General features: G+C 47.0%; 1 protein-coding gene across 1 annotated transcript in view; it reads left to right on the top strand.

Moving 5' to 3' along the window:
- SLC30A9 (solute carrier family 30 member 9) overlaps positions 1-13277 on the top strand; it is a 42036-nt gene that overhangs the window by 15128 nt on the left and 13631 nt on the right. The window contains exons 5-12 of the mRNA XM_060246329.1: positions 340-432; positions 1744-1826; positions 3609-3667; positions 5819-5886; positions 8026-8128; positions 8723-8778; positions 9512-9647; positions 12082-12121. Of these exons, the coding sequence (XP_060102312.1) occupies positions 340-432; positions 1744-1826; positions 3609-3667; positions 5819-5886; positions 8026-8128; positions 8723-8778; positions 9512-9647; positions 12082-12121 (638 nt within the window). The remainder of the gene's footprint in view (positions 1-339; positions 433-1743; positions 1827-3608; positions 3668-5818; positions 5887-8025; positions 8129-8722; positions 8779-9511; positions 9648-12081; positions 12122-13277) is intronic.

The raw sequence follows: 13277 nt of genomic DNA, 5'->3' as shown, positions 1-13277 counted from the left end.
CCGAGAGGAGGTTGCTCCGTAATTGGGGAGGCTGCCGCCACAAAAGCCCTGTCTCGTGGGCTCACCAGATGAGATGCTTTGATTGGCTGGACAGTTAGGAGAACTTCTTCCTGGGATCTTAATTCCCAGGCAGGAGTGTATGAGGGGAGATGGTCCTTCAGATACCTTGGTCCCAAGCCATTTGGGGCTCTGCAGGACAAAGCAACACTTTGAACCGGGCTCAGAACAGATCGGCAGCTAGTGTAATTGCTGTAGTATCAGGGTCACATGCTCACAGTAGCTGGCCCAGATCAGTTGTCCAACTTGAACATTGTCTTTACTATTTCCATCCTTCTACAGTGACCTAGACCAGCTCAGGAAAATCAGGCGGCGGAGTCCTCACGATGACACTGAGGCTTTTACCGTGTTTTTGAGATCGGATGTGGAGGCAAAGTAAGGATGTCACTGTTTGATTTGGGCAGTCCAGAAGGGGCTGGAGGGACTGGGGGTCAGAGGGGAGAGCATCAGCTTTGTCTGCAGAAGGTCCCAGGTTCAGTCCCTGGCATTTCTGGTTAAAAGGACTGGTTAGAACCCCGTAGCGCAGAGTGATAAAGCTGCAGTACTGCAGTCCTAAGCTCTGCTCACGACCTGAGTTCGATCCCCGGTGGAAGCTGGGTTTTCAGGTAGCTGGCTCGAGGTTGACTCAGCCTTCCATCCTTCTGAGCTCGGTAAAATGAGTACCCAGCTTGCTGAGGGGAAAGCGTAGATGACTGGGGAAGGCAGTGGCAAACCACTCCGTAAAAAGTCTGCCGTGAAAACATTGTGAAAGCAACATCACCCCAGAGTCGGAAACGACTGGTGCTTGCACAGGGGACCTTTCCTTTTTCTAGCACGCAGGTGATATGAAAGGCCTCTTTACCCAAGGCCATGGGAAGCTGCTACCAGGCTGAGTAGAGAGTATGAACCTTGATAGAACAGCGGTCTGACTTGGAAGGAGGCCACTTCATGTTTTCAAAATACAACTTTAGTTCCTGATGCCTTTCTGTGTGTAGTTCTTTCTGCCACTTGAGGTTGATGGTGGTATCTTTGCCATTCATTTTGTTTCTGGGCATCTAGGAGCAGGGACGTGGCCTACATCCATGCTGTTGTATGAAAATGAACAGAAAAAGGGCCCCACACGTATTAATGGACTCATAGATTGCAGTATGAGCAAAGTGGTATCATGTTTCTGTCTGAATTTAAAATCTCAAGTACGGGTTGGACACGGTTCTGTTTTAGAATCATAGAGTCATAAAGTTGGACGGGATCTCCAGGGTCATCTAGTCCAACCCTGCACAGTGCAAGAGATTCACAAATACCTCCCCCCCCATCACCCCGTGACTTCTGTTCCACACCCAGAAGATGGCAAAAAACCCTCTGGGATACCTGGCTAAACTGGCCTGGAGAAAAATTGCTGCCCTACCTCAAAGTGGTGATTGATTGGCATTTCTCTGGGCATGTAAGAAGGGGCCACGAGAACTAAGCATCGATGCAACCCTTCCTGCCCTCCCTCTCATGGTTTGCTTAAGTTCACGGAATCAGCATTGCTGTCAGATTCTAGCCTCTGTTTAAAAACTTCCATAGAAAGAGAGCCCACCGTCTCCCCCACCCCAAGGAAGCCCGTTTGCTTAGCATTCTTGGAAGTCAAATTGTAGTGATTGGGAAAGCATCCACTGAGGAAAACTTTTTGTTTCTGATCTCCCCCTCCCCCACCCCTTAATACAGGTCTCTAGAAGTTTGGGGAAGCCTGGAGGCTCTTGCTCGAGAGAGAAAAAAGCGTAAAGAAGCAGAAATAGAATATCGAGAGAGTAAGTGCTGAAACACTTCAGAGAACTCTTAATCATTCTAATGCCTGTAATAATCACTTTGGGGGTGGGGGAGGCGGGTGGACAACAATATACTTCCATCAAAATGAATTCTGTGATAATCTAATTGGGGTTGAAGTTTCTTGTAGCTTGTTATCACTTCGATATCAACCAATCTGTTGCATTCTTTTTTATTCTTCCTATCTATTGCATTTTTATTCTTCCCTTGCTGCATGGAGCTCAGGGCAATGTTTGTGGTTCTTCCTCTCCCCATTTTGCCCTTATAATAACCCTGTGAGGTAGGTGAGGCTGAGCAAGAGAGATTGTGACCCAGTGAGTTTCATGGCTGAGTAGGGTTTTGAATTTGGGTTTCAGTTGTCCCTGTACAACACGATGACTGCTATAAACACCACCTATGCTATGACGCAAAGAGGATGGTGTTACCACATTTGTGTTCTGAGTAGTTGTGGTGGACCACTTGTTTTTCCTTCAGGTTTATTGCTTGTGCCTAAGAGCTGCTTCAAACCACTTTGGTGTAGTGGTTAAGCACGTGGACTCTTATCTGGGAGAACCGGGTTTGATTCCCCACTCGTCCACTTGCACCTGCTGGAATGGCCTTGGGTCAGCCATAGCTCTGGCAGAGGTTGTCCTTGAAAGGGCAGCTGCTGTGAGAGCCCTCTCCAGCCCCACCCACCTCACAGAGTGTCTGTTGTGGGGAAGGAAGATAAAGGAGATTGTCAGCCACTCTGAGACTCTGAGATTCGGAGTCGAGGGCAGTGTATAAATCCAATATCTTATTATTATTATTATTATTGGTTCGTGGCGAGCTATATACGTTTTGTCAAAGTGCACTTTTGTTGAGGGCTTCTGACTGGTCCCAGCTTCCAGGCATATGGCTGAATGGCTCATTCTATTTCTTATGTATATGTTTGATGTTTATATGTTTGATGCATTTTTATCCTGTCCTCCTCTCAAAGAGCTCAGGGCAGCACTCCTCGTTCCCTCCCCTCTTCCATTTTGTCCTCACAATCACCCTTTGAGGTCTAGGTTAGACTGGAAGTTATTGGTCTGTGGACGTGCAGTGCATTTCACAGCAGGCAGGGATTTGAACCTGGTCCCATTAGATCTGCAGCCCTGTGCTGCAGAGTGGTAAAGCTGCAGTACTGCAGTCTGAGCTCCTTGCTCACGACCTGAGTTCAATCCTGGTGGAAGCTGGGTTCAGGTAGCTGGCTCCAGGTTGACTCAGCCTTCCATCCTTCCGAGGTTGGTAAAATGAGTACCCAGCTTGCTGGGGGGAAAGTGTAGATGACTGGGGAAGGCAATGGCAAACCACCCCGTAAAAAGTCTGCTGTGAAAACGTTGTGAAAGCAACGTCGTCCCAGAGTCGGACTACTTTTACCTTTTACAGCACTCTGGCTGCTATGCCACCCTGACTGACAAGGGGTGTGGTCAGGGCTCTTTTTCTAGCAGGAGCTCCTCTGCATATTAGGTCACACCCCCTGATGTAGCCAATCCTCCTTAAGCTTACAGTAGGCCCTGTAATAAGAGCCCTCTAAGCTCTTGGGGGATTGCCTACATCAGGGATGCGTGGCCTAATATGCAAAGGAGCTCCTGCTAGAAAAAGAGCCCTGGGTGTGGTGTTAAACTGCCCCCCTCCCCTCAGCTTCTAATTTAAAGATTTCTGGGTTGCTGATGTCTTTGTCAGGACATTGTAGCGTTCTTTTCTTGCCAAATTTCATCTCGTCCCTTTCTCGGTTAATAGCACTAATAAATTTATTGTTACAGATTTGTTCAAAAACCAGAAGTTATTGAAGGAATACAAAGATTTCCTAGGAGAAACTAAGGTAAGAGAATTTTTAAACATTCTTCCCTGTATCTTGCCCCTTATTGCACAGTTCTAGCTATAAACAAGGCTGTCTGCATTATAGGATTTTGTAGGAGAATAGGGGCTTTTCTGCATTATCGTTTTCCTTGTGTGTAAGTTCCTGTTTTCTTTATTTTTTCTCTGTTCCACATGTGTTTTCTCCCTCTAGCGGTTGATATTAAACCAGTTAATGTCTGACACATCTCCCTGAAGATTTAAACTAGATGCAAAACAGTATAATATCACAGTGACCACTAGAGAGAGCAAAACACGTAAAGAACAGGAACTTACAAGCAAGGAACATGAGGATGCGGAAAAGCCCCAGGAAAGCTCACACTAGCTCATGGGTTCAGAATCACGGGGAGGAGGCTACGGGGGCTGTAGGGGCGGCCATGGGGGTGAGAGCAAGAAGCCGGAGAGGCTGGGGGCCACCCCCCTCCCTTCCCCTCCAGTGTGATTTAAATTGCATGTAAGCTCCGATTCCCCTTCTGTCTTTCCTGGAGCTCAGCCTGCAGTGATCAACTTCCAGTTCCGAAGTTCAAAAGAAGGCGGATTTGTAGCTCTGTGCTGCCTCCCCATTTCCCTGCTTTCCTGCGCCCTTCCCCAACCGTGAGCAGCAGGGAATGCGCACGGCTTGTACACGCTGGCTGGGGGAGACATGTCCTGGCTGCCCTCCTCCCTCACTCCCCACCCCAAAAGGACTCTAGCTGCCCTTGCAGCCTGTGCAGTCTAGGGCCTCTCTTCCCACCCACCCAAGAACTTCCTATTCAGGCTCATGGCGATGGAAAGCAAGGCAGCACATGGAGCCCCTAGCTCTTCATGGCCAGACTAAGGGCTGCTGGGAGCAGGGGTGGGGCTGGCTGCCCACGTACCCACCCAGCTTTTGGAATCTGCCCACCTACCCACCCAACTCTGCTCAGAGTGCTTCAGGGGAGAGCTTGCCTGTGCCACTACCTGCTTCAGGTGCTGAGGGGTCTCAAGGGGGAGGAGGAAGCCAAGGCTTGGGGAGGGGGGCCCGTAAAACCCACAAGAAGGCTGGGCCTTGTGGGCGCCATGGGGCGCTATGGGCCTGACTCACGCTGAGGATCAGGATTGAAAGGGCAGCCCCCCCATCTCAAACGGAGCTATTTGAAGATCAATAGTTTTATGCCTTGTGTAATCCGTTGACGTTCTGAGCACTCAAATTCAGCTAGCTGTCAGATTTCAAATACCAAAGAATTCCTCTGGCTAGACCAAGCAGAGATTTCCTGTCATTTGAAAGATGAGTCATGCCCTTTCTTTTCAGCGTAATCCCTGTATATCCCCTTTTGTTCACTGGTGCTTATTCCGAGGTGAACAAGCCTCAGACCACAATCTGTCTGTAGCTAACTAGCAACCTTCATAAACCAGAGAATCCCTCTAGCTTCACACCATGTGAACAGTGAGCTTTAAGCATATGGACATAGTTTTTAAAGAATGACCTCATTAGAGAACAGAAGAGTTTGGGGGCGAGCAAAGCTCTTCTTGCAACACTTCTGAGGAGAACAAGTGTGGTTGAGCTTAATTTGAGATAGGAAGTGGAGAAAGACAGCAGCATTTCTAGTTTCCAATGTTCCAAGAATTATTTCTTTTAAGATTTCAAGCAACCTCACCCCCTCACCCCTCCACATGCAAAAATAAGCTTCAAACTGTGTGAACAATGCCTGCTTACTGTTGAGGAAACCCCGGTGGTGGCTGAATTTGATCTTCAGCCTTTGGGGAACCCTTTCAGAATTTTATCGCTTAAGAGCAAATTTTGCATATTTTTTTTAATTGGACAAGAGCTTTAATTAGGTATAACCAGGGCTTTTTTTGAGCAGGAATGCACACAGTTCCAGCTGGCTTGGCATCAGGAGGTGTGGCCTGATATACAAATGAGTTCCTGCTGGGCTTTTCCCACAAAAAGCCCTGTGTGAAACAATGGCGATATCAGGGGGTGTGGCCAAATATGCAAATAAGTTCCTGCTGGGCTTTTTCTACACCCCGCCCCCCCATGCACTGGATATAACTATAGTACTTGGAATTGTTACCTGCTTAACATTATGCTGTCGAAGGCAATCTGTGCAGGAATGTAGGGTTTTAAACTATGTATTTGGGGTTTTCTTTTACTCAGCCACGCTCCAGTGCCTCAGCTGTATTTCTCAGGGGACCTGGAAAAGTGGTGATGGTTGCTATTTGCATGTAAGTTTTTTTTCTTAAAGATGTACATTTTATAAAACCAGATGCTTAGTGGTGTATGCATATGGACTAAAATATATGTATTTTTATTCTGCAAGAGGTGGATTTTGCAGTTATATTCTGGAAAAACTAGATGAAGACACTGCAACCATTTCAATGAAAGGGGAAACCTGGAGTGAGGGACTTAGGCCCAAGTTTTCAGCCCCAGAGGAGGGATTCCCATTCATTGACCTTGTGGGCCCTTTTTGGAATGCTGAAAACAGGTTCTGTGCACTGTAACAAAATGGTCACCAGGAGTGAGGTGGGACCAGTCACAAAATGGCTGCCATGGGGGCTGGGTCCAATTGTGAAATGTCAGCGTTTCCACAGAACATTAGGAGGTTGCAAGCCAAACATCTACCTGTGTTGGAGGTGGCTGATTCAGAATGGTGCTCCCTGCAGACTTCAGAATCTCTTCTGAACCATCATGTGTTTCTCCAGTGAAGTGGAGGAAAGCCAGGATTAACTCTACACACTGGAGAAGAAGTAGGTGGGTGCTAGGAAGAGCCCTGGTGGCCCTGCAAGGAGGATCACAGGTGTTAAAATCGACCTGACTTCTGAAGTTCAGCAGTGCTTGCTTGAGTCCATATAAAATGAAAACAAGCAGGGCTTTTTCTGTAGCAGGAACTCCTTTGCATATTAGACCACTCATGCCCTGATGCCGCCAATCCTCCTGGAGCTTACAGTAGGCCCTGTACGAAGAGCCCTGGAAGCTCCTGGAGGATTGGCTACATCAGGGGAGTGTGGCCTAATATGCAAAGGAGTTCCTGCTACACAAAAAAGCCCTGAAGGGAAGTATCAAAAGTAAGACTGAGGAAGTATCAAAAATTCCCTTTGTTTTCTCTTAATTATTGAAGCTTTGGGGGTTATGGCTGCTCTGTCCCTTTGTTTTCAGTTGAGGCTATGCTTCTAGCATATTTGCTAGTCACCTGCCTTACTCAGATGCAATTCATGATCCTTCCTACTCAGTTACTATGTTATGCTTGCAAACACAGATTCCTTGGCCCAAGCCAGATGTGGTGCCTGGGTGATCTGGAGTATTCCAGGGTCATGTAGAATCCTCCCTTCCCTTTCCATTGATTGCCTTAACTACAGGGTAGTGTTCGTGTTTGCACTGGCATTAATCAGGTTTCCCCTCTTATTCACAGTTTGAAACATGAGCCCCAGGAATGGTGAGGGAATCTGGTTAGCTGTACTCGGTATTGATGTAGATGTGACGCTATAGCAGGTAGACAGCAAGCCATGGAGCGGATTTGCACAGGAAAGCTAAGGGGAGCTCAAGACCCAGCTTCTTTCTCCTAGCTATATTTATTTATTCTATTTCATTCGGTTTGTATCCCACCCTACCCCACAAGCAGGCTCAGGGCGGCATATGATATTCAATAAAACAATCATTAATCTTTTCAACAGCAAATACAGTTTATACAATCAGCCGTTAACAATTAACTTCTTGATAGCAGGGTGCTTTTTTTGGTAGCAGGAACTCATTTGCATATTAGGCCACACCCCTGGTGTAGCCAATCCTCTTAGAGCTTACAGTAGGCCCTGTAAGAAGAGCCCCGTAAACTCTTGGAGGATTGGCTGCATCAGGTGGGATATGGCCTAATATGCAAAGGAGTTCCTGCTACAAAAAAAAGCCCTGGATGGCAGCATTAACAATTTCCAATTTCAGTGATTGCTGTGCTAATGTTAGGGAGGGCCCATTTCTCTTACAGAGACCCTAGTCAGGCTGGTACTGTTGCCAAGCCAGTGAAGGCAGTGCCCTAAAGTAGGGAGGCAAAATTGGGCCAACTAATCGAACAAAGCAGGGGAGGCCGGTATCATTTAGACGTCTGCTGCCTCAGCCAAAGGCCTGGTGGAACAGCTCCATTTTGTAGGCCCTGTGGAATTGTAGTAGATCCTGCGGGGTCCTGATCCTCAACCAGGAGCATGTTCCACCAGGCAAGAGGCCAGGGCTGAAAAGTTTAGCACAAGGCCCGCCGCGGATGTAACATTGCCTGTGTTTCTATTCCACCCCCCTCATTTTTAAAAAAAATTGTTGGTGAAGCTAGCCCTTTGAATTTTGTATTGCTCGCTCACTCCTTTGTGTTCTTCATCTTCCAGAAATGGCTTGAATTTCTTCTTCAAGCTTCTTGCCTGGGTTTACACGGGTTCCGCGAGCATGTTCTCTGAAGCCATTCACTCTTTGGCAGACACTTGCAATCAAGTGAGTACTTTCTCTTTCCAGTTCTACCTCCTCTCATTCAGTGGAGGAGAGTTACTCCTCCTAGCTGTATAAACCCGTTTGAAATCAGCAGGCTTCTGATGGAGGGGGTGACTGCAAAGGACTTGCCACAATTCCGCAGGGCCTGTAAGATGGAACTGTTTAAACAGGCTTTTAACATCTGATGGAGGCGACCAGTGCCTCACTACCACAGAGCACTGATGCCCTGCCCCAACCCAAACAGAAGTGCAGTGCGCTAAACATCTAAAAACATCATAGTAAAGAGTGCTAATCAAGAACTAATAATAATTCCATCTAGGGATTAGAACTACGTTTGAGATGTTTTAAGGATTTTATTGTGGTTTTATTGTAATGATTTAATTCTATGTTATTTTAATTCCTATTAGCCACCCTGAGCCCGTCAGGTGAGGGTGGGATATAAGTGTAGTTAAAAATAAAAATAAAAATAGCGCTCACGAGGCTGGGCTTGCCCAGGCTATCCAGGGCATTAGTCTAAAGTTACTTTCAAGCAATTTAAACTTCTCCATAAGTGATGGCAGATGCAGAAATTCTAATCTGTTCTCTTTTTGTATACAGGCTTTGCTAGCCCTTGGAATCAGCCAGTCTGTGAGGACGCCAGATCCAAGTCATCCGTAAGGACTCTCCCCCTCCCTCCTGTTCAGTGTTAGTTTCTGAGGCCGTTACTGCCTTTGTCAAACTGATCACAGCCTCAGCCTCTATTTCCTTACTTCTGCATGCTTCTGGTTTTGCACCCTAACATATGACAAGGGCTCACTTTGTAGCAGGAGCTCCTTTGCGTATTAGGCCACACGCCCCTGATGTAGCCAATCCTTCAAGAGCTTACAGTAGGCCCTGTAAGAAGAGCCTTGTAAGCTCTTGGAGGATTGGCTACATCAGGGGGGCAAGGCCTAATATGCAAAGGAGCTCCTACTACAGAGTGAGCCCTGCACATGACTATTGCTCATGCAAAATCTGATGAAAAACCTACTAGTTTGGGCTGTTTCGTTCAACCCAGAAAGGCTTGAAGGGGTTAGCCTGATGCCCCCTGGGGGATTCTGCAGGTACCCAAAGGAGGCATCTGTTAAGCAGCTTGCTTTTAAAAGCATTCCAATAAAAGGACTGGAGATTGGATTCCCACTAATGGAAGGGGGGTTTTTTGGAGGGGGGGGGGAAGTAGCATTATGACTTTGCTGCTTGTTTGACATATTCAGGGTCTTTACAAAGCTCTTCTTGAGATCAGCTCACAACGGCATGTTAATTACCCGGCTGACTGGGTAATTTTGGGGAGGGAGGGACTTTTCCCTGCTTCCGTTTCATTCAAGTTTACTAAAGTGCTTTCCCCCTCCCTGGCCCTTCCCCATCCAGATACGGTTTCACAAACATGCGCTACATCGCATCCCTGATCAGCGGCGTTGGCATTTTCATGATGGGCGCAGGACTTTCGTGGTATCACGGGGTGATGGGCTTGCTGCATCCTCAGCCCATAGAATCGCTCCTTTGGGTAAGTGGAACTGCTGTGCGATTAACGTGACGGGGTTAGGATCCCGCAGGTCTGTCCTGCTAAGGGTGGCGCCTTCTTTTGGAGCGAGGGGCCTTTTGCTGATGCAGGAGCCCATGAACGCGATCTGAAGGCTTTTTGTTCTGGAGGCAGAGCCCTCACCTGGGTAGCCCAGGCAAGCCCGATCTCGTCAAATCCTGATGCAAGCTAAGCAAGGTCAGCCTTGGCTAGTATGTGTAGGGAGGACCAAGGAATACCAGAGTCATTGTGATGCAGGCAAACCTGCCTCTGCAATCTCTTTTGGCTAAAAAATAAGTCTAGCTCACCACTTAGCAGTTCATAACGCTAAAAGAGCTAGAACTTCTGGCTGCCAGTCTTAGGATCTCCTGCCTATTCTACACACAAGGCCATACGATGATAATAATTACTATTATTCTGGAGGAAAGCACCCTTAATACAGCAGAGCTGTGCAGTCCAGCCCACAATACTTTTCAAAAAAATTATTAGAAGTATAATATCAAATACAAAAAAGCATAAAACTGAAAACCAGAACAAAATGAGGATATCAAACTCAGCCCACAATGCATTGAATTACGATTCTTCATTTCTCAGATACAAAATTCAGGTAGTAGATGAAGCAACCTAATCTCTGGGGAAGGAGCCCCGTGGCACAGAGTGGTAAAGCTGCAGAACTGCAGTCAATTCTTTGCTCACGACCTGAGTTCAGTCCCTGGCTCAAGGCTGACTCAGCCTTCCAAGGTTGGTAAAATGAGTACCCAGCTTGCTGGGGGGAAAGTGTAGATAACTGGGGAAGGTAATGGCAAACGACCTCATTAAAAAGTCTGCCGTGAAAACGTCATGATGCGACGTCACCCCAGAGTCGGAAACGACTGGTGCTTGCACAGGGGACTACCTTTACCTTTTTTTAATCACCAGGGCAGGAGGGATCTATGGCATTTCATCTGTGTGTGTGACCCAGGTGCTTCTTGGTGGCCCCTGAAACCTTTCTGAGTGCCAGCTGTGACTGAACACATACTTACGTGAATGCCAGAAGTGGGCTGTCTCCAGTTAACATAGCTTAATACAGGGGCCCACAACCTTTTTGAGCCTGTGGGCACCTTCGGAATTCTGATAGCATGGTGCATGCAGACACAAAATGGCCACCCCAGGAGGCAGCCCAGCTACAGCAACTTACATTCAGTCACTCAGTAAAAATCAGGGGTAGCCAAACTTGCTTAATGTGAGATTCACATAGAATAAATGTCAGATGTCTGAGAGCCACAAGACATGAACGTCTGATGTTTGAAAGCTGGAAAGAAGGAACTATGGAAGGGAGAGAGAGGTGGAAAGGAAGCAAGTTTAACTTTAAATGCAGGGCGGTGGGGGCTGCGAGAGCCACACAATATATGTGAAAGAGCCACATATGGCTCCCAAGCCACAGTTTGGCCACCCCAATAAAGATCCATGCAGTGTGATAGCGGCTGCTGCCAAAGCAGTGTTTTAAAAAACTGCACAGCAAATCAAATCTCCAGGGGCCAATCAGAAACCTTGATGGGCAAAAGCCGCACCTGACCCCACCCACTTTCTTAAAACCGGGAAAGGGGACATGGGCATCGTGTTGGGGACCCCTGGCTTAATAGTTTTGAATCTCGTACCTTAATCCAGTCTGAGATAACAGCGGTGTTCAGACATCATGAGAAACTTGAGCCAGAGGCTTGTTGGTGTGCTCATGAACATGACTTTGCAACGCTCCTCTCATTCCTCCCACGCACTTAACCACTACACCAAACTGGGAGAGAAAAGGGGAGCTGTGTGAACATAGCGAACTATCCATGTTTTCTCCCTTTCTCACAATACAAGAACTCGTGGGCATTCGATGAAATTGCTGAGCAGACGGGTTAAAACGGATAAAAGGAAGTACTTCTTCACCCAAAGGGTGATTAACATGTGGAATTCACTGCCACAGGAGGTGGTGGCGGCCACAAGCATAGCCACCTTCAAGAGGGGTTTAGATGAAAATATGGAGCAGAGGTCCATCAGTGGCTATTAGCCACAGTGTGTGTGTGTGTGTGTGTATATATATATATATAATTTTTTTGGCCGGTGTGTGACACAGAGTGTTGGACTGGATGGGCCATTGGCCTGATCTAACATGGCTTCTCTTATGTTCTTATGTTCCTGCCTAATGCCAGCAGATTTCTGTTTAGTGGCGGTTATTTTTGTGATGCAGCTGTAGCGTTAGATCCCCATGTTCCCTGCTGCTGAGGGAGGAAGGACTCTTCCCCCTCCCCCCACCTCTGGTGGAAGGTTCTTCAGTTAATGGAAGGGGAGTTACTTGAATTGACTCACAGGAGGCTATATTTAAGTTTTGTGTCATTTACAAGACTTTCCGTTGTATGTTTATGTAACTAAATTTTCTCTTTCCCCTGTTTTTCAGGCCTATTGCATATTAGCCGGGTCGTTGGTATCGGAAGGAGGTATGCTAACTTTTATTGCTCTGCTTTCTGCCTTTTCCCAAAGCACGAGGACTCCTGCTGCTGAGCACATAAGCAGTTTTGTGTTTCAGGGTAAAGGTTTAGAATGCAAAGTAGACCAAAATAGGAAATAAGATGGCCTAAGGATGTTGGCTTGTTGTCCTTGCATCCATCTCTTCCCTTTAGAAAGTCCAGAACTGCTTGCATGAGACTCCGGGGGCCTCCCCTCCGCTTGCTCATCAGGTTGACACATGCTCTGCTTTTCACAAAGCTGTGACATGGAGTTTCTCCACAAATGTTCTTGCCGAATTGTACTGCAGCGGTTCATTTATCCCACCGATACACTGAATGCATGTCAGATATGAAAGCTTCTACCCAGAAATAAACTTCATTGGTCTTAAAGGTGCTGCTGGAATCAAACTTGGTTCTGTCACTTCAGCCCAACACGGCTGCCCACCTGAATACATTTTAAGGCTCTTTGGAGGGCTCTTTTGAAACATCACGCCGGGGCTACATCAACTGCACTGATGGCTTATTTGTTTCTGGGTCCAATTCAAAGTGTTGTCGCTTACCTTTAAAGCTCTCCACGACCTGGGACCCTCATACCTCCTAAACAGCATCTCCCAGTTGTACTCGTGTGCACCAGCTATGTTCTTCAGACAGCATCCAAGCCAAACCAACCTGGCAAGCTGATACCAGGCCCTGGCAAGAAGACAGTGACACAATAAAAATAAAGAAAAAAGGCAGTGCTGGGAGCCTTTATTATTTATTTATTTAGATTTATATCCCACCCTCTCCACAAGTGGACTCAGGGTGGCTAGCAGTCAGTTCAGACATCTATGATACAATTTAAAACCAATAAAATACAATTTAAAACATTTTTGTGGTGCTATACATGCTGGCTTCCAACATTCCTAGTTATTCTTGAACAGGACTTTTATTGAGTAGGAATGCAGTTCTGGCTGGCTTGGCATCAGGGGGTGCGGCCTGACATGCATATGAGTTCCTGCTGGGCTTTTTCTACAAAGCAGCCCTGTGTGGAACAATGGTGATGTCGGGGTGTGGCCTAGTATAGAAATGAGTTCCTACTGGGCTTTTTCTACCAAAAAAAGCCCTGCTTTTGAGGAATTTTTGGGAACCATTTACCATTATCCCAGAA

Source organism: Heteronotia binoei, chromosome 9 (genome assembly GCF_032191835.1).
Source record: "Heteronotia binoei isolate CCM8104 ecotype False Entrance Well chromosome 9, APGP_CSIRO_Hbin_v1, whole genome shotgun sequence".
NCBI lineage: Eukaryota > Metazoa > Chordata > Lepidosauria > Squamata > Gekkonidae > Heteronotia > Heteronotia binoei.
The sequence above is the reverse complement of the archived record's forward strand: the minus strand, read 5'-3'. Positions and strand labels throughout refer to the sequence as shown.